Source organism: Anabrus simplex, chromosome 1, assembly GCF_040414725.1.
Source record: "Anabrus simplex isolate iqAnaSimp1 chromosome 1, ASM4041472v1, whole genome shotgun sequence".
Classification (NCBI taxonomy): domain Eukaryota; kingdom Metazoa; phylum Arthropoda; class Insecta; order Orthoptera; family Tettigoniidae; genus Anabrus; species Anabrus simplex.
The window spans coordinates 1,357,372,346-1,357,394,657 of NC_090265.1; the positions used below are offsets into that span (position 1 = coordinate 1,357,372,346).

At 40.3% G+C, this 22,312-nt stretch overlaps 2 protein-coding genes across 2 annotated transcripts in view; one reads left to right on the forward strand and one right to left on the reverse strand.

Moving 5' to 3' along the window:
- The window catches only part of LOC136859016 (death-associated protein kinase 1), a 1,193,585-nt gene that overhangs the window by 227,347 nt on the left and 943,926 nt on the right, over nt 1-22,312 (reverse strand). The gene's annotated exons all lie outside the window — the stretch shown is intronic.
- Nucleotides 1-22,312, forward strand: part of sigmar (Tumor necrosis factor alpha-induced protein 8-like protein sigmar) — a 271,156-nt gene that overhangs the window by 33,102 nt on the left and 215,742 nt on the right. Inside the window, exon 2 of the mRNA XM_067137804.2 lies at nt 20,875-20,949. Within this exon, the coding sequence (XP_066993905.1) occupies nt 20,940-20,949 (10 nt within the window). The 5' untranslated portion in view covers nt 20,875-20,939. The remainder of the gene's footprint in view (nt 1-20,874; nt 20,950-22,312) is intronic.

Genomic DNA, 22,312 nt, shown 5'->3' on the forward strand with positions numbered 1-22,312 from the left:
TCTCATTTTCGTCCTAAAATAAGTTTTTGTGATATCCGAAGGCATTTCTTTTCAGTGTATATTTATTATTATATAACCGTTAGCTTCTGCTTTCTTGGAGGTAGTTTTTAAATGTATTATTCATAAACCGGTTTCGGCAGACTGAACAACCTAACAGTTGAATCGGTACATGCTAAAAGGGCCTCAGTCACAAAAAAATGGCAAACTAAGATAAGCATGAAAATCGTATGTTATAGGATAGCTTCAACTATCTATGCTAAAAGGGATTGAGTCACACGCGCGGTTTACCAAATATTAGCTAGAGAAATTCTTTAACGTACGCTAAAAGGTTCTCAGTCCGTGACTGGCGCCCTTGTAGCATAGACTGGTGGCAACACTGCTTGACTGTTTCGCGCTTGATCATCTGCCATACTTGTCTGATGTTATTGTTTCTGACCTACCCTTACTTAGGAAGCCTGCACTGTGTGTATTGTGTAACAAAAATAATTAAACGTTTGTTTTACTGTTTTATCAAACATTTAAGTTTGTTGTACTTAATAATATCAATGGAAGATTTAGTAGATAATAGTGAAGGGTCTGTTAGTAAGACGCGGAAAGGCAACAAATACTTTGTGGAAGAGGAATAGAATTAAAAGAGCTAGGGTTAACAATGAAGAATTTGCCGACTCAGAAGGAAATGTTATTGTACCTAAGAAAACTACTGGTAAGATATATCAGTGTAATAACAATGCAACCCATTTTTAAACTACTAACTTAGCTGTCATTATAAAAACTAAAAACTAACCTACACATAAAAATTTGTAATTTGAAATCAAATTCTTTTTAATGAAAAACATAGGCCTAAATACTTCGATACTTACACCTTTTATAATGTAAATAATATAGCCTAGTTTGATCCTATCCGTGTCTAACCCAACATACACAAAGTGTTTTTGTTTGTGTTTTTTGTCTCTGTTACTAATGTTTATGTTCTCTTTCAGTTCTATTAGTTAGGATCGAACCTGCCAAGTTAGGGTCAGAAGGTCAGCGCCGGAACCGTCTGAGCCACTTAGCCCGGCTTTATTTATATAGGTGTTATGTGTGGTATTGTCATGTATTACGTAGCATAATATCGTGTCTCTTCAAGTATATGGAGTATGCCGTACAGAGGACCATAAATTGTGTATGGGAACAGAAATATTAGGATGCATTGCATCGAATTGTTAATGTTTTCTTCTAACATATATTGGTCTGTTTTAAATGGCCTGAATAAGGTTGTGGAAATATCTTCTTCTACATTATAGTTTTTAAAAAATTGTCACATTAAAATGAGATAGCTTCTTGTATTTGAACAGGAAATAATAATAAACGTCTTGATGTAGGTACATTGTGAGGCAATGATGAACATGAAGTGTGCGGTAATAGTTATTTACAACCATGGAAAGTGGTATTTGTTTCGAAACGAGTACCGTAAACTTATCGCTTTAGTGGCTATTGCGTACAAATACTTTATTTCATAGTATGGTGAAATTTCTTATTTTAAATTAAATCAAATTATAAATCATTTTGATTCGTCGCGACGAAGCGTCCATGTTTGATCCATGCACTGACATTTCGTTGTTTTAATTTTCGTGTCTTGAAATGAAAGGCAATCGCCTGTCTGTCTGTCTGTCTGTCTGTCTGTCTGTCTGTCTGTCTGTCTGTCTGTCTGTCTGTCTGTCTGTCTGTCTGTCTGTCTGTCTGTCTCAGTGGCGTATCCTGGAATCTCCACTGAGGCATGCATCTAGTAACCATGCAGTTAACACAATGTATTAAGTAAATTTCAATTCTACTCACCCTAATTACATGTAGGTGAACTCGAGCCAAACAGTTTTACTGTAAGTTTCTGGATTGAACGTGCGTACACAATTCTTGTTTTCTGTTTTTAAATTTACGAGGGTCCGCCTCTGTGGTGTAGTGGTTAGTGTGATTAGCTGCCACCCCCGGAGGTCCGGGTTCGATTCCCGGCTCTGCCACGAAATTTGAAAAGTGGTACGAGGGCTGGAACGGGGTTCACTCAGCCTCGGGAGGTTAACTGAGTAGAGGTGGGTTCGATTCTCACCTCAGCCATCCTGGAAGTGGTTTTCCGTGGTTTCCCACTTCTCCTCATCTCCTTCAGGTCACGGCCGCTTCCTTCCCTCTTCCTTGTCTATCCCTTCCAATATTCCCATCCCTCGCAAGGCCCCTGTTCAGCATAGCAGGTGAGGCCGCCTGGGCGAGGTACTGGTCATCCTCTCCAGTTGTATACTCCGACGCAGAGTCTGAAGCTCTAAGACACTGCCTTTGATGCGGTGGAGATGGGATCCCTCGCTGAGTCCGAGGGAAAAGCCAACCCTGGAGGGTAAGCAGATGATGAAGAAGAAGAAGAAGAATAAGAAGAAGACATTTACGAGGGAAGGTAGAGGTCTCCCGGCTTTAACTATTTGAATCTTTTCATCAAACGAACGGCCAGTAAACTGCTTTTCAAACTGATTTACAATTATATCCGTTTTAGACTCATCCACCCTTAATACCACATGTGCGCAAAATACAGGGTGAAGCGTAATTCGCGCACTCGGGCGTCGCAGCGCGACTCCTCACATGCCAGCAATAAAAAAATGTCTCTCACAAAAGTTCGTCCTGCGAGTATAACCGGCAGAAAAAGGGCGTTGAAGAGTGGCAATCTGGCAACACTGTAACCACATGTATGGTAACTACCTCTGTCAGCACATGTTAGTCGTGCTGTACAGTTGGTGCAGTGGCTAGAGTTTTGGGTTAGCATGCAGGAGGTCGAGGGGTCGATCCTTGGTTGAGGCGTATGTTTTTTATTTCGTAAATGTAGTCCAGGTGGTATGGTATCTGGCATCTTAATCTTCAACAACGATCGCAGCGGGTCTTCTAGAAACGATTTGCACTTACATACTACGATCCTAGAAATGGACGAACAATAGTTTTCATTGGTCAACTTTGAAAGACACCTTTTCCACGTCGTGGGCGTGAATTTATTCGCACCACTTCATCTACTAGATGCGAAACCTGTTTTTTGTACCCTCTTCCAGTGGTCCCATAGATTCGTACCAAGTATTATTCTTCCCTCGTTCAGGTCCACTACATTTCTTTAGGGCCTTATGTTACCAGTAGGCCTAGCAACGTGCTTTGCGAATAATGTCCAAACTCGGTTACAATTTGTATGTGTTATCACCATTGTCTCCCTAATTATGCCTTTCAACATTGCGTCTGGTAACCGCATGCTATTTAGTAGCCTACGTATCTCAATGCATTATTATTATTATTATTATTATTATTATTATTATTATTATTATTATTGAAGAGCCTCCGTGGCTCAGACGGCAGCGCGCCGCACGCCGGCCTTTCACCGCTGTGTTCCGTGGTTCAGATCCCGGTCACTCCATGTGAGATAAGTGCTGGACAAAGCGGAGGGGGAACAGGTTTTTCTCCGGGTTACAAAATGTTGTAAATGTGAGATACATGTGACCTAAGAAACGGTGTCTTACTGTATTACAGTATGTAACGTCCGATGGAAATTAGCAAATTAAAAAATGCGCCTCAACCCAGGATCGAACCCTCGATCTCCTGCATGTTAAACCAAAACTCTATCCACTGCATCAACTGTACAACACGACTGACATGTAATGACAGAGATAGTTACCCTACATGTGGTTACACTGTTGCCAGATTGCCTCTCTTTAACGTCCTTTTTCTGCCGGATATACTCGCAGGACGAAATTTTGTGAGAGACATTTTTTTATTGCTGGCATGTGAGGAGTCGCGCTGCGACGCCCGAGTGCGCGAATTACGCTTCACCCTGTATAATAAAACACCGAAAACGACGAATAGCACAGGAACAGCACACACAGAATGAACTCACTAATCAGCAAAACACACAATTAATTAACTCACTAGTTAGCCATAACTGAAGCACTGGAGGTAAATCACCCCAGTGGCATTGGTCAGTTGATTATTGTCGCTCCTCATATTCAAATTTTGCATTGTTGGCTACAGTCGTGAACAAAGGGTGTAGTGTAGTCAAGTAAATATAAATAAAACTCAGCTGACCTTGTATTCCATTCATTTGTACTTCTGAGTAGGTAGTTAAAGTATCCGTAATTTATATTTCGCTCCCTCGATCTTTCAGTATTTATAAGCGGTTAGCTAATAATAATAAAGTTCATATATCCCAGTAATTGCAGTTCAAGTCCCTGGAGGAGGAGGAGGAGGAGGAGGAGGAGGAGGAGGAGGAGGAGTAGTAGTAGTTTTGACAGAAATATTTGAGAAATTATTGTAGACAACCTCGTATTTTTCAGTAGGCTTAATTAAGGACACTTTTATTCTTCGTCCCATGGAGTACGGAAAACAATAGTAATCCACCAGCTGTAATAATCACATAACCACATTTCAGTAGAATTGTAGTGAATATAAGGTATAATATATTAGATAGTATCTTGCCAGTTATATTCGTGTTTTTCTTCGTGTACGGCAATCCTTTCGATGCTTAAGCATTTAACCAAACGCAGTGTAGTGTAGTGTAGATACATTGTAGTATAGATACAGTACATTTAGATAGTGCCGTATCTTGCCTGCTATATTCGTGTATTATCTTTCGTGTGTATCTATTAGATCGTAATACTAATAATAATTTGTCTAAGCATTTAGCTTCGTTATTAATCTTTGAGTACAGTAGTTCTTGCAAATTTCATTTCTGTTGTGCTTAGTAGTGACATACGGTACGGTACCGGTATCGTAATTAGGATACGTCTGAAAGTAGTTTAAAATTACTGTAGTGTACTGTACAGTAGTATACGAGTAATATACTATTAGAATTTAGTGTGCTTATTTTATTATTGTAAAATATTTGTGTAGTACTGGTGTAGTAGAGGTATCCGTAGAAACTCTTACTAAAATAATGTTGTTGTAATTAGGATAGGCTTAATTGCAGTTTGGAATTGTGTAGTTCTTGTGTATTACTTTCGATATTCAGTAATTAACAGCAGTTTTTATCCTGTTAGGGGTTGTAGGATTTAAAAAAATAGAGTTGTTGTAGTGTAGTCGTGTATTAATTACCTTATTGTTGTGTACTATCCCAGACAGTATATCCCTCCGTTCATTATTTTTTTGCAAATAAGTTATTTTATTTTTAATTTCATTTTTCCCCCCGTAAAGAATGGCTAAGGAGCGCGAGTGTAATTACTGTGGGTGTGGCGAGGCATTGAGGGGTATGAGGGAGGAGTTGGAAAGTTTGAGGGAGATAATTAGGATTCTCACAGAAGACAGGAAGGAAGATAGGACTCCCTCAAACAATGTACAGGTTACAGTAGGTGTACAAGAGGGAGGGGAAGGAAAGGGAGGAGTTGTAGAAGACAGGTGGTCTAATGTTCTAAGGGGAAGGAGATTGCAGGCTAAGGGCTCTATTCAGGATCAGAATTCAGGACATGTGTCTATGCGAAATAGGTACGAGCTACTCCAGGTAGAACAACAGAGGGAAGATGAGGGACAGGGAACTGTTGCTGAGATGTGTGGAAGTAGGAGGAAGGGAATAGGTAGGAAAGGGAAATGTAGAGTAGAGGATAGGAAAAGACAGGTGGAACAGGGTCATGGGAAGGAGAAAAGGGAGGAGGAAGTAGCTTCTGCAGCTATCAGGAAAGATAGGGCTGACCAGGAGGGGAGGGGATCAAATGAGGTGGGTAGGGTTGAGGCTCTGGTCATGGGGGATTCCATCGTTAGACACGTGGGGAAAGTGTGTGGAGGAAAGGGAACCAGGGTAGAATGTTATCCAGCAATTAGGTTGAGGCAGATGTTGAGGAAAGTAGAAGAGAGGGAGGAGGGGAAGGAGAAGGTGGTAGTGTTTCACGTTGGTACCAACAACGTAAGGCAAGCTGATATAAGTACCAACATAGTTGGAGATGTGTGGGATCTGGTAAATGCAGCACGGGTGATGTTTAAGAAAGCGGAGATTGTTATTAGTGAAATACTGTGTAGGAGGGATACTGACTGGAGGGTGATTGGGGATTTAAATGAGACTATGGAGAGGGTATGTGGGAAATTGGGAGTGGAATTTCTAGATCCTAATGGGTGGGTAGGAGATTGGGATCTGCGCTCGGATGGCTTTCATTTAAACCGCAGTGGTACGTATAAGTCAGGAAATGTGTTTGGAAGGGTAATAGGGAGGTACATTCAGGGAAACGGGATGGCCTAGGGAGCGGTGATAAGGGAACAGGGAACTGGAAATCACGTAGGGATGACATAAAATTGTTAGTGTTGAACTGTAGAAGTATTGTAAAGAAAGGGATAGAATTAAGTAATTTAATAGATATATACAGTATTTACCAGATATTGTAATAGGAGTTGAATCATGGCTGAGAAATGATATAATGGATGCAGAAATTTTCTCAAGGCACTGGAGTGTGTATCGTAGAGATAGGATAGGAATGGTGGGAGGGGGAGTGTTCATTCTGGTGAAAGAAGAATTTGTAAGCTACGAAAAAGTTAAAGATGAGACACATGAAATTCTAGGTGTAAGGCTCATTTCTAAAGATAATAGGCAACTTGATATATTTGGAGTGTACAGATCGGGAAAGGGTAGCACTGACGCGGATTCGGAATTATTTGATAGGATAGTCAGCTATGTGGGGAAACGACATGGAAAGAAATGTGATTGTAGCGGGAGATCTGAATTTGCCAGATGTCAATTGGGAAGGAAATGCGAACGACAGGAAGCATGACCAACAAATGGCAAATAAGTTAATATGGGAAGGACAGCTGATTCAGAAAGTGATGGAACCAACCAGAGGGAAAAATATCCTGGATGTGGTGCTGATAAAACCAGATGAGCTCTATAGGGAAACTGAAGTAATAGATGGTATTAGTGATCATGAAGCTGTTTTTTGGTAGTTAAAAATAAATGTGATAGAAAGGAAGGTCTTAAAAGTAGGACTGTTAGGCAGTACCATATGGCTGATAAAGCAGGCATGAGGCAGTTTCTAAAAAGTAACTATGATCGGTGGAAAACGGTAAATGTAAATGTAAACAGACTCTGGGATGGGTTTAAAGAAATTGTTGAGGAATGCGAAAACAGGTTTGTACCTTTAAGGGTGGTAAGGAATGGTAAAGACCCACCTTATTATAATAGAGAAATAATGAGACTAAGAAGGAGGTGCAGACTGGAAAGAAATAGAGTTAGAAATGGCTGTGGAAGTAAGGAGAAATTGAAGGAACTTACTAGAAAATTGAATCTAGCAAAGAAGGCAGCTAAGGATAACATGATAGCAAGCATAATTGGCAGTCATACAAATTTTAGTGAAAAATGGAAGGGTATTTATAGGTATTTTAAGGCAGAAACAGGTTCCAAGAAGGACATTCCAGGAATAATTAATGAACAAGGGGAGTGTGTATGTGAGGATCTTCAAAAGGCAGAAGTATTCAGTCAGCAGTATGTAAAGATTGTTGGTTACAAGGATGATGTCGAGATAGAGGAGGAGACTAAGGCCAAAGAAGTAATAAAATTTACATATGATAACAATGATATTTACAATAAGATACGGAAGTTGAAAACTAGAAAAGCGGCTGGAATTGATCAGATTTCTGGGGATATACTAAAGACAATGGGTTGGTATATAGTACCATATCTGAAGTACTTATTTGATTATTGTTTGGTCGGAGGAGCTATACCAGATGAATGGAGAGTTGCTATAGTAGCCCCTGTGTATAAAGGAAAGGGTGATAGACATAAAGCTGAAAATTACAGGCCAGTCAGTTTGACATGCATTGTATGTAAGCTTTGGGAAGGCATTCTTTCTGATTATATTAGACATGTTTGTGAAATTAATAACTGGTTCGATAGAAGGCAATTCGGTTTTAGGAAAGGTTATTCCACTGAAGCTCAACTTGTAGGATTCCAGCAAGATATAGCAGATATCTTTGATTCTGGAGGTCAAATGGACTGTATCGCGATTGACCTATTTAAAGCATTTGATAGGGTGGATCATGGGAGACTACTGGCGAAAATGAGTGCAGTTGGACTAGACAAAAGACTGAATGGGTTGCTGTATTTCTAGAAAATAAATCTCAGAGAATTAGAGTAGATGAAGCTTTATCTGACCCTGTAATAATTAAGAGGGGAAATCCTCAAGGCAGTATTATCGGACCTTTATGTTTTCTTATATATATAAATGATATGAGTAAAGGAGTGGAATCGGAGGTAAGGCTTTTTGCGGATGATATTCTGTATAGAGTGATAAATAAGTTACAAGATTGTGAGCAACTGCAACGTGACCTCGAAAATGTTGTGAGATGGACAGTAGGCAATGGTATGTTGATAAACGGGATTAAAAGTCAGGTTGTGAGTTTCACAAATAGGAAAAGTCCTCTCAGTTTTAATTACTGCGTTGATGGGGTGAAAGTTCCTTTTGGGGATCATTGTAAGTATCTAGGTGTTAATATAAGGAAAGATCTTCATTGGGGTAATCACATAAATGGGATTGTAAATAAAGGGTACAGATCTCTGCACATGGTTATGAGGGTGTTTAGGGGTTGTAGTAAGGATGTAAAGGAGAGTGCATATAAGTCTCTGGTAAGACCCCAACTAGAGTATGGTTCCAGTGTATGGGACCCTCACCAGGATTACCTGATTCAAGAACTGGAAAAAATCCAAAGAAAAGCAGCTCGATTTGTTCTGGGTGATTTCCGACAAAGGAGTAGCGTTACAAAAATGTTGCAATGTTTGGGTTGGGAAGAATTGAGAGAAAGAAGAAGAGCTGCTTGACTAACTGGTATGTTCCGAGCTGTCAGAGGAGAGATGGCGTGGAATGACATTAATAGACGAATAAGTTTGAATGGCGTTTATAAATGTAGGAAAGATCACAATATGAAGATAAAGTTGGAATTCAAGAGGACAAACTGGGGCAAATATTCATTTATAGGAAGGGGAGTTATGGATTGGAATAACTTACCAAGGGAGATGTTCAATAAATTTCCAATTTCTTTGAAATCATTTAGGAAATGGCTAGGAAAGCAACTGATAGGGAATCTGCCACCTGGGCGACTGCCCTAAATGCAGATCAGTATTGATTGATTGACTGATTGATTTATTGATTGATTTCGTCACGTTGGGTTCTCGCTGGGGGTTATCTGTGGGTCCCGTTCGCTGTAAACATGCCGACTTTCTCCAAGTTGCAAACAGATGGCAGAGGGTAGCACGGGTATGGGGTGACAAATTCTGACCAAGTTTCAATTGCAGTGACATCGTTCGGAGGGTTTCAGAACTACGTCTGCCACCGAATGCAATTTTAAGATTGAATGCCTTACATCCTTAACTCCTCCATTTGCTGTCTCTTTCTTCCTAGAGTGGAGTAGACGGCGAGACTACACCAGCACCACACGTAGTCAAGCAACGGAACTAGCAGAGTTGCGCGGACTTTTTGAACGTCTGAGAGATGAAATCGTTAATATTTGACTTGAAACAACATAAAATCGTACATCAGAAGTTCTTTGTGTTATCATAACGCATGCAATGAATGCCTTGCATTCAAGGAGAATACGCCCCTGGTCTGTCTGTCTGTCTGTCTGTCTGTCTGTCTGTCTGTAATTTCTTTATTTTACTATATTTTGATATATTTATCCATTTTATGTCAACTCAAGAAAGTATTAGTGTTTTTTTTTTTTTTTTTTGCTTTCGTATCTCTCTGCCTATTTGTTTGTGTACGTGGGGTTATGTTTTAATAAAACATTAGAATTAATGTTATTTGATGCATCGAACAGTCCACTAAGCTACCAGAGTCGTAAACATGGTCCTCTGGTCCTGGATTAATGAAGGATTTATGATATAGTGTGATATATGCGATAATATCGCATACATTAGTCAGTATTGTGATGAACTGGGAATGCAGAGACGCCATTTTTGGTGTAGATGAGTATGGAAGCATGTTGCTGCAATCAGATGCAGAAACAATTCAACAAGGTTAAATTTGGTGTTCCTTGCTTCATGATCTCTCTGACTATATCAGTGTTTACGTTACTGTAAAGCGGACTTCAACCAATCAGAAACGATTTGTAATAAAACATTTCGGAAAGCAATTGCAGTACCTACGGTAAAGCGTCATTTTCTGTACTCTGTTGAGTACGGGAAGAAAACTACGTCATAGAATGAAATAACTTTCTTGTCTTGAAAAGGCCTACTTTTTAAACGCAAATGCTGTGTATAGTCTGCGCACCTTTTAGCGATATTTATTTGTACGAGGTTGAGGAGTAAGGAGGGAGCTCTCCCGGTTCCGGTAATACTGTGAACGGAATGGAAATGAAATCTGAATCGAATCGATAATATGATCGATCAATATGAATTTTCTAAACATTTATTATCTTACGCCAACAACTGTGTCACGCATACATTATTTAACACTATATAACATTTCTCGATGCGAATCTTGTTCCTAGCATGAATTGTATAGTTTGGATTTGCTGTGTAAACAACAACAGTACTAGTACATAAAGTGTACGCCAGATGTCGCAGAGCGGTGCGTAAGCGATTCATAGTTTGTGTTTCAAAGGTTGCCAATACGAATCTCGAAGATAACCGAGATCGACCGATTCAGCACTAGGGTGTGCATGTATCACTAAAAGGTGCGCGTACTATAGAAAACTTTTATTTTTTGTGGTCGTAGACAAAAACAGTTTACTCTCACTAACTACAGAGCACAGATAACTTTGCTGTCTCTTTCTCCTATAATGTGGAAGCGTCATCAACAGTGTTCATTTATCTCCAAAGGTGTTTGGTGCAAAAACTATCCCCCTTTCCTTCCCCAATATACTGTACAGTATAAATTTAAGCCAGGTGTCGATATCTTGAAGCAGCTGCGCACTATTGTGAATATATCAGGCACTTGTCATGGCTCTAAGAACCAATACCACACGAATGTCGGGAATATGAAATGTTGCATATTTATATCTGCACTCCACACGTCAAACGTCTCGCAATAAGAGGCAAATGGCATCCATGTCTCCAAAGCTTTCTCTGCATCAACTCAAAGACGAACGTCTCTCCTTTTCAAACACATGCGGATTATACTGTATATTTTATGAGCATATAAGGCGTATATACTGTATTTCACGTATTATTCTTTATACGTACGGTAGCTTTATGTATACGATTGTCCTCATTTAACCTAATTCTTTTGCTACTTGTTTAATGTCGCACTAACTCAGATAAGTTTTCGGCGACGGTGCTAACCTATAGGAAAGCGCTAGGAATGGGAAGGAAGAAGCCATGGTGTTAGTCCCAGACTTTGCCTTTTATGAAAATAGTCATAAGTCATCTTATCTGATCACCAAATAATGTATATATGTTGGTTATTCAGCCCGAAGAATGGTTTGATTCTGGACACCTCCTAAATTTCTCCTTTTGTTACCTGTGTTACGCTAATGCTAATCCCAAAACCTGGATTCTCTTTCCTATCCATGCTCTATTTATTTTATGCATTTTTTCCCCTTCGCACTCTATGATTTCGTCTATTAAGTTGCATGACGTACCATTAATTGGAATTTATTTCGTCAATAGGTAGGTTGTGACACTTTTGAGAGTTGGTGCCCCCTTCTATGGCAACTAAAAAACGATCTGCCCTTGCAAAATCTTAGTCAAAGCCTGTAAACACCAGTCCACGACTAGGGCGTCTAGAAATGCTTCTGAACGTGTGGCTGGTTTCATTGTGGTCAGATTTAAGAAGACATTTGGGGAAACATCATTGAAAATGTAAGGCGTCTGAGGCTGCTTTCATTAATGTTGCTTTACGTCTCAAGTTTTCCGAAGACACCGAGGAGGAATGAAGCAGAATTTACGAACTGCTGTAAACAACACAAACTAAAAACTTAAATTTATGAAAAGATGGTTAAAATTGACAAAATCTAAAGAAAGTATCTATGAATTATAACTCATAAACCAAATGAAGTATTCACTGGATAAATAAACTTAAAATATGCACACATTCTCAGAACGTCATTACGCTTCAGTGCTATTCTTCGGCGTTTCACTGCTTTATTTGGAACAGTTAATTCACTGTACTTTTCCTTAACCAAACTGGCATGATTTCAGCTTCTTTTTAAAATAATGTCAATCAGTTTGTTGTTAAAGCGTTCCATCATCACTTCCCTATCAGCTACAGCCATGTCCGGCTTCATGGCTAAATTGTTAACGTGCTGGCCTTTGGTCCAGTGGGTCCCAGGTTCCATTCCCGACCGGATAGGGTATTTTAACCTTCATTGGTTAACTCCGATGGCTCGGGGGTTGGGTGAGTGTGCCGTCTTTATAATCAGAATTCATCCTCACACATCCTCCCTGACGTGTAAGTCGCCTGTACGGCGTCAACTCGAAAGAACTGTACCAGGCCTCTTCGGAGGCCACACGCCTTTATTATTATTATTATTATTATTATTATTATTATTATTATTATTATTATTATTATTATTATTATTATTATTATTATTATTATTATTTATTATTATTATTATTATTATTATTATTAGTTACAGCTACAGTGTTCATGTCGCTTAATAGCTCACTAGTTAGAATAAAATCGCATCACAGCGAACAAGACATTATGTAACGCAAGTGAACAACTCGACTGCAGACAGACAACCAACTTCCTCGTTGATAAACTATTGTGAATTTTAGTTAAGAATAGCGCTAATCACACTGGCATACCTGTCCTTGTCAGATGTCGAATTTCTTATTTTTACCATCAAGAGTCACAGTTTGTTCATAATATCCGGTAAATACGATGAAATATGATCCATTTAAACAGATTGATCTTATTAAAAAGTTTCTTTGGTAATTACACTGTATGAATAATATCCAGCCTAAATGTATAATGCCCACATCTATCAAGTATACATTCGAACAGATTTATCATACTGACCAATTCCACTGGTAATTATGAAAAATATCCAGGCTATTACGTACAATGCCCACATTGATCAAGCTTACCGTAACATATCCACTCCTACAGTCAGGAAGGATGTGTGAGGATGAACGCGGTCTACTTGTCTGGTCAGGTGTGCGCGCACGGCGTGCTTCTAGGAGGATAAGTAACCTGCTTGAGCTTTGCCACGAGTGTAAACCATAAGAAAGTGGAATAGGACCATATGAAAATCCACAGCCTGTTTCCAGTCATTCGACCGGGTCAGGAATGGAATGAATGAAGCTCCCAGCTAGCGGCGAAGATAGGAATTGTGCCGGCTGCCGAAGCCTGGCGCACTCCTCTGGGGCAATGATTAGGTCTAATGAATGACAGATGAAATGATATTGGAAAGTGTTGCTGGAATGAATTGCGACAGGGAAAACCGGAGTGCCCGGAGAAAAACCTGTCCCGCCTCCGCTTTGTTCAGCACAAATCTCACATTGAGTGACCGGGATTTGAATCACGGAATCCAGTGGTGACAGGCCGGCGCGCTGCCGCCTGAGCCATGGAGGCTTAATATACTTTTGTTTATTATTTTCAAACAGTACTCAATTTATTTTATTAATTCAGTTCTATTTGTTGATAAGCAAAGTGAAATAGTGCAATACAGGACTGGAAACTTGCTCCCTTTAACTTAATCCATGGCGGTCACATCGGGTGGTCATAGTGATCCTTCGCCGAATACGGGTGAATGAATAGGGAAATCGATAGATTTGGGTTATCTAGAAGACAGTGAAATTTTAAAAGATTTTACGTAAGCGGGGTTTACCTGATGTCAGATAATCACTGGAATGAAGGTGTCATTGCAAAGGAACCTCCATCCCAATTAAGTTCCCCCCCCCCTATGTACGGTGCATCTCATACTACTACTACTACTACTACTACTACTACTACTACTACTACTACTACCTCCGGTCTGCCAGTGAATCAACACATCGAGGCTATCTAGCCAGCTCTGCTTTCGATAGTGGCCGCACAGGAACAGCCACAACCAACCAATGAAAACAGCTGTTCGTACTGCAAACCACACTATATTGGACCTTTCGCTGTTCTTGCAGAACATCACGCACTTGTATCAAGCGAGGTGCCACAGAATCTTGGTAGATTGCACCATATGGCTGTATGAAGGATTATTCGTTCATTAATGCCTGAACTTGGAACTGAGTAGGGGTATTTCAGTCGCCTTGACAAAGAATACTGCAATGTATTCGAAACGTCGGCAAACTGTACGTGATGTGCGTACAAGTAAAACACGGTTCAACCCGGAAATTAAATGAAATAATTCTTCACACCGTGGAAGCTTCACTTCTATGATATACTAAATATCTTATTTAAAGGACGTGACAGTGTCCAGATAGAATTATTCTCTAAGCAGAGTGCTAACAAATGTGCGAGATGTCAATCCGAGACTTTGAAATTCTACATTCCAAAATACTTAACGGTAGGAAGCCACCTCGGAGGGAGAATTAAAATCCGAAATTCAGTCTGATAAAAAAAATGTTCTGAGCTCGAGTATTTAGGCTGTGTCTTCTCCCAGGATGGTAATATAGTAAGTGAGATTGATTCAAGGTGTAGTAAAGCTAATGCAGTGAGCTCGCAGTTGCGATCAGCAGTATTCTGTAAGAAGGAAGTCAGCTCCCGTGCGAAACTATCTTTAGGCCTACATCGGTCTGCTTTCAGACCAACTTTGCTTTACGGCAGCGAAAGCTGGGTGGACTCAGGAAATCTTATTCATAAGTTAGAAGTAACAGACATGAAAGTAGCAAGAATGATTGCTGGTACAAACAGGTGGGAACAATGGCAGGAGGGTATTCGGAATGAGGCGATAAAGGCTAATTTAGGAATGAACTTGATAGATGAAGCTGTACGCATAAACCGGCTTCGGTGGTGGGGTCATGTGAGGCGAATGGAGGAGGATAGGTTACCTAGGCCTACGAGAATAATGGACTCTGTTATGGAGGGTAAGAGAAGAGGGAGACCAAAACGACGATGGTTACATTCAGTTTCTAACGATTTAAAGATAAGAGGTATAGAACTAAATGACGCCACAGCATTAGTTGCAAATCGAGGATTGTGGCGACGTTTGGTAAATTCACAGAGGCTTGCAGACTGAACGCTGAAAGGTAGAACAGTCTATAATGATAATATGTATGTATGTACGTATGTACGTATGTATTCAGTCTGATGTTAAGATTCTTGAAGTTCATCGCTTCCAGCGCAAAATATTTCGTGATGACAAGCTATACTTTATTCCTAGGCAACTAGTAACCTACACATTGTATCCGAAGATCGCACATTGCCCCAGTATGGAACCTTATGTTCAGAATGTAATTCGGTGCTTTAATTGAAACCGTTACGGTCATGTTTCTAGAGCTTTTAAAGGAAAAATAAGATGCGCATCTTGCGGTGACCACCATTTACTGTTCTGGTGTTCACAGAGCTAATGACCATTCTTGTTCTGAGTATCAACGACAGAGGCGCATTAAGCATAATATGGCACACCTCAACATAACAGTCGAGCAGGCTTTAGAGCTCGAGCATTCCGTTTCATATGCCAATGCTACTCGGCAAAACATTTCACCTCCACCTCAAGACTTTGTTCACGATTTCCCACGTTTGCCCTCACAAGATCATGCTTTTTCCTTTCAAATCTCAAGGACCCCAGCAGTACAGGTCCCACAGAGGATCCGTACACGAGCATCTGCTATCGCCCCAAAACGTGCTTTACATTCTGGAAAATTAACTCGTTAGTGGTTCGCATTTCATGGAAAACTTTTTACAACGGACAAAGAAGCCCTCCTCGTTTACCACTAGGAATAACCCGTACTGTTGTCCTGTGTATGCTACACCAAGTAATGCAGTTGTGATTAAATCAGTAGAGTTCGTTTCGAATGCCATCCAATCGATAGACTCGGGGATTTGTCGTCAGGCTCCACACTTCCATCTATCCTATCCGACCTCCCTCGGTCAACTCTTGTTCTTTTCCGACCCCGACGGTATTACGTATGGAGGCCTAGGGAGTCTTTCATTTTCATGCCCTTCGTGGCCCTTGTCTTCCTTTGGCCGATACCTTCATTTTTCGAAGTGTCGAACCCCTTCCATTTTTCTCTCTGATTAGTGTTATATGGAGGATGGTTGCCTAGTTGTACTTCCTCTTAAAACAATAATCGGGCCGATGACCTAGATGTTAGGCCTCTTTAAACAACAAGCAACAAAAACAATAATCACCACCACATCACCATCGGGGATTTCTCCTAACATTATTCGTGACGCTATTGTGTCTATCTCATCTAAAGAACAAAATGGAGCCGCAACGTACGTATAACACAACGTGTGATGCAGTGGAACTCTCGATCTGTTCGGTCGAATAAACATAGTTTAGAAGTTTGTTTACAACAACATTCCATGTCTGTCCGTGCTATGCATGAAATATGGCTGGATTTAACAGTCACTCTTCAATTTCCAGGTTATCATTTCATTCTCTCTGATCGGGATGACTGTTATGGTGGAGTGGGCATACTCATTAGACTCCAGTTGACGTATGATTCTTTGCCTCTGGATGTGACCAACAGCAGCTTGGAAGCATGTGCTATTACATTGATCATGGTGGTGTGCCTATTAATCTGGTCTCTGTGTACCGGTCACCAAATATTCAGACTAACAAGCAGTATTTCCAGTGTCCTTTTTCTCAGATTCCCCACCCAGCATTGGTGTTGGGAGACACAGATGAACAGCATACTGTCTGGGGAATCCCGTCGTGTGACACTGTTGGGAGAAGCCTCTTGGAAGTTGTAGATAATGAACAAATGTTTATATTGAATGGCGGATCGCCTACATGCGTATCTCGTCAATCTCAGGCACCTTCAGTAGTACGTCTGTCACTAGTTTCTGCCCGTCTTGCAATGGACATTACTTGGCAAGTGCTTACCGATACTCTCAACTCGGATCATTTTCCACTGTTGATAACCTTTCACCATGCTTCGTCTCCCGTGACGATCTTTCCTACCTATCGCTGGAAAATTCATAAGGCAAACTGGGGAGAATACCGCGAATGTCTTGTTGACATAATAGACCAATACAGAGAACCTAATGATATTGTTACAGATTATAATGCATTTTGTGAAACCTTAAACTGTGAAGCAAAAAGCTCTATTCCAGAAAATAGACCATTTATATCGGGAAAATCGAAATGGAATCCGTGATGGGATGATGAATGTCAGCTCGCTGTAAATGAGAGATGACTTGCCCTCAGAACGTATAAAGCCGCATCAACTGAAGCAAACGTGTTACTTGTTCACCGGACCCAAGCTAAAGTCAAACAGTTCCTGAAGCATTAGAAACGTCAGAGTTAGAAACAATTTTGTAGTTTATTCTCTCCACTGTCCCCCTGCCTCTGCTGTGTGGGATAATATTTAACGATTTCGAGGATTTCTTAGCCGATTAAATTTCACGACGGCGTGCCCCCTATCTGTTAAAGAGGATCTATTATGCAAACTAGTTCCTCTTTCCGTAGACTTGGTATTTCCGGAATTTTGCAGTGAAAAATCCGACCACGAACTCTTACGCTCTTTTGACCCAGAACTGCTTCGAGCATTGAAAACAAGTTATAACACTGCCCTTGGGCCGGATAATATTCATTATCCGATGATCTTACATATGCCTTTGGACGGGCACAAATATCTGTGGAACGTGTTAAATAGATTATGATCAGGCCGTACATCTCAGGGTGCTTTCAATTTAATATGCCTGCACCCTGTTCTAAAGCCTGGAAAGCACCCTCTGCTGCACACGTCCTATCGAACACTCTCCTTAATATCTTGTGTATTTAAGGCACTAGAACGAATGATGAAACACAGACTAGAATGGAGCCTGAAGCATCATCGTTTCTTACCAGACACTCAGTCGAGCTTTCGCCGAGGTTCATTGGTACATCTCATCACTGACATTCAATTACCTCTGACGAACAATGACTAGATCACCGATTTACTCACAGACCTTACTACAGCCTATGATGTTGTTCTGCTACGTGTCTTAGCATCAAAATTACGCACATTTGGAGTTCCAGAAGTTCTTTTAGGAAATCTCCTTGCTCTGCTCAGCAACTGGCAAGTTATGACCCACAACCACATAACCATAGGCCCATGAACTACTGCTACTACTACTACTACTAACTTGCCATATAATGCCACCATAATATACACATTCTTCAATAAGCAGATGATTTATGCTTCTATACGGCAGCCATATCTATTGAACGATGCCAGGAAGAACTGACAGAAACAATGCGTACCTTTGAGTCATGGATCTTTGTATTGACTTACTATATCCGCGGACGAGTCAACGACGCTTCTTTCCAGACTTCCAGAGATTAATTCGACTATTACAACTTTCCTTGCAAAAAAGAGTAAAATATTTAGGGCTTTTGATTGACACTAAATTGACTTGGTCTACCCACATAAAGCACTAAAGTAAACTTGCTCCAAATTTATTGCGTGCAACCACGACTCATCTTGGGGTTCTAATCCCAGGACAACACCTCTGTTCTACAGAGCCTTGATACGCCCTCATCTCGATTATGGAAGTGTTTGTTTCGATTCGGCTTTTGCTACAGTACTAGATAAACTAGACAAAAATGTCAATATCGAGCTTTTCGAACTAGTTGTGGAACGATGAATTCCACCCCAACCAACGCACTACAGGTGGAAACTTTGGAACCGCCACTACATCTACATAGGCATTACCTGATGTCAACATCAGATTAAACTGTATAAAGTTAGTAATGACGCCCTAGTAAAGAAAATTGTACAACTTACCAACGCTGTGCAGACATCAAGATACTGGCGGAAGAAGCGCCTCCCAATCCTTGTTCAAGAATTCCTGACAAGTAGTGAATTCAGGAAAGTCATATCTACTTCACCAACTCAGCCAACTTTTACTACAATGTAATATAACACTTTCAAGCAACTTGATGTTCGACGGGATGTACCATTTCAACCGGATAGTCCGGTAAGTGGGACCACGGTCTCATCATTTGATTATGTACCTCTTTTCAAGAAAAGGCTGCTGACCTGTTGGAATGAAGAATGGGAGGTTACATCACAATGCGAGGGCAGTATTACTTCCTAGTGCAACACACAGTTCCCTCTGAACATTGGTACCAGAACAGTTCCTGTCACTGTGGAATGATATTTGCCATATATATATACTGACTGTTCAAAATCTTCGAACAGTGTTGGAAGTGCATTCGTAGACTTAATTAGCAAATGGTAAATATGCAGAGTTTAAACTTCCTGTTATGGTTTCCATATATACCGCTGAACTAACAGCATTTCTTGCAGCATTGTGTTATGCAATGACAGTGCAAAAGTCTTCTATCATAATACTTTCATTTCAAAACTGCAACATTCTCCCCATCTTAAAAAACCGAATTTTCTAGTCTACAAAATAATCGACTCGACGTCTTCAACTTATAGGGAATTGACACTGGTTTGGATAAATTCACATATTGGTCTTCTTGGAAATGAGTGGGCTGATTGGCTAGCCAAGTCTGCTTCCAACAATGAGAGACAGGATTATATCACCGTCCAATCATCTGATTATGTACCTCTTCTCAAGAAAAAGCTGATGACCTGTTGGAATGAAGAATGGGAGGTTATATTACAAATGAGGGGGCGGCCTTACTTCCTAATGCACCACACAATTCCCTCTGAACATTAGTTCCAGAAGCATCTTTGTTCAAGAAAGTGTATTACAATAATGCACGGCTTAAATGTAATCATGGACGATACCCGCAGCATTTGCACAGAATACTGTTTGTTCAGTCACTCACTTGTTCCTACTGCAATAACTCTGAAGGGAATATGAACCACATTATCTTCAACTTCAGTCACCATTTTGTGCAGTCTACGGCTCTGATGCAGAACCTTGTATACCTGGGTCATGCGTTGCCGACTTACTCTACCTACTCTGCTAAGTGGACTTAGCTATGCTACTTTTGACCTCCTGTATACAAGTTTTAATTAGTGTACAAATTACAGTTTGAATGATCTATCACAGTGCAGAATAAGCGACAGTGATAGTGTGAGTGGCCTATTATAATTTGCTTCTCAATTTGTGTTGTTATTTCCTTGTTGCCTTTTCTTTCAGTATGGACTTACACAAATGAAGTGACAGTGACACTGTGAGTGGACTGTTATAACATGTTTTCCTATTGTAGTTCGCTTGTTGTTGCTGTTATTTTCGGGTATGGACATAAATGAACTATGTGTGTGCTTATTCAGTTCGTTACATCCATCCATCAATGTACAACAGTGTTCTTCGCTGAATGGGCAAGACCCCGGTAGTCATAATAAAAAATATAAAAAGTCCACTCGGTCAAAGAATATCTTCAAACAAGAGTGATCAAGCTGCTGATCTGTCGAATATTGAAATTAATAACGTAATTCTTCTTGAATGTCGGTCACCCTAACTTGATTATTTGATAGCTTTGAATTCTGTACAGATCGTCATTGACAAATGATTCTCAACTTGGACCGTGATGTCTGAAGTAACTTTCAGCGAAGCAGGAATAGAATGTTAAGACCCATAGGACTAATTGCATTTTAATTACGTTGAATGATGTGCATTTCGATAATAAACTAATAAAGGCAATGCAATCCTCAGTGACCTGTTCCATTCCTGTTTGAAAAATAAAATAGCTTTGTGTAGAAAATATCTTTCTGTTGTTTTACATTGATATTTCTGTACCCGTAGTCAGTGCCGCTTGTTTTTCTTTGGTGCTTTATTATTGTTATTATTATTATTGTTATTATTATTTATTAGGCTGTAGCAAGTAATTTAAATGTTGCATGTCCCCCGCAGTTTTGGTTTTGCTTATTTGTCACCATTTTTGTTTTATTTCTTGTTGTGCACGTAGGCTGGCCGTGGGCGTGACGTACTGGGGATCGCGGCTCAGTGCTCGCTTGCCCTCCTGGTGGACACATGGTGGACGGTAAGTATTGCACTCACGTCCTTGCCGGGCTTTACCTGCATGCATTTTGTTTCATTGCATTGCTCGTGTAGTAGAGTAAACATTCATGTGATCCCCGTAATATACCATATCCCTCACATATCGTAAACTGAGGAATTAAAAGATAACACTGACTCTGAGTTATTTTGTGTATCGAACTGGCTAAAAAATATTATTCAAGACCAACGAGAGAAAAGAATGATTTGAAATACAAAACTACTCTCGTATAAAAATGGAAGGATAGTCGATAGTCAGGAAAATGTATTCATATCTGGTGTAAAGGGTCATATATGATACCCGATATCCATTGTTCAAGTGTTACATTCTTGTCATTATTAATTACGCATTTTCATATTCGCTCTCATTTACGCAAAAATTGAAAACTGAGATTTTATTCAGATGAAGAAACAATAAAACAAAGAGATCGATTTTTGTGACATTTGGCCAAAACGTTGCTAGAATTCACTGTACATTCACTTGAAAGGAAAAGGAAGTCCGCTATCAAGGAGCAATTGCAGGGGCGCGTAGGCAGTGTAGCATAAAGAAAACTTAAATATTGTACCACACCAAACATTTATTCTAGGGTAACGACCACTTGCAGGATGCACTTAATACGGCATAGGGCCACCCTTAGCACGAGACAGGTGGTGATACGGTCGGATATTGACGCATACAGACGTCGGATGTTCTCCCGAGAAAGATCTTGCTACAGCTGGCGAAAATGACCTTGGCCGCTGATCGAAGTTGCCATCCAATCTGGTCCCAAACGTTCTCGACGGACGAGAGTTCTGGAGATCTTTCTGGCTAAAGAAACATATTGATATCACGAAGGCAGGCCAAAGATTCTTCTACTGTGTGGGGCCGTGCATTATCCTGCTAGAAAGTGGGATTGTCGAGCTGCACCAGGAAGGAAAGCACTCCACCTACTCACCTCAGCTATTAACGAAATATCCAAAACGTTGCTAGAATTCACTGTACATTCACTTGAAAGGAAAAGGAAGTCCGCTATCAAGGAGCCATTGCAGGGGCGCGTAGGCAGGGTAACATAAAGAAAACCTAAATATTGTACCACACCAAACATTTATTCCGGTCGAAACTGGCTATAGACAGCCAGGAACTGAACTCGGGCCTCTTACACTAATTAATAAAAGGCGTGAACCCAAAACAGAGATCAGGTTAAGACATATATGATTTATTATCATAAGGTTGCCCGAACAAATAAAAGATGAGCACAAAATAAACAAAGAGGAGACATAAGGGAAGCAGTTACTCACGTACATAGTCTTTGAAGTATTCTAAAATACATACGAGTCTTTCGCCCCTTTAATAACCATCTCATAAAATT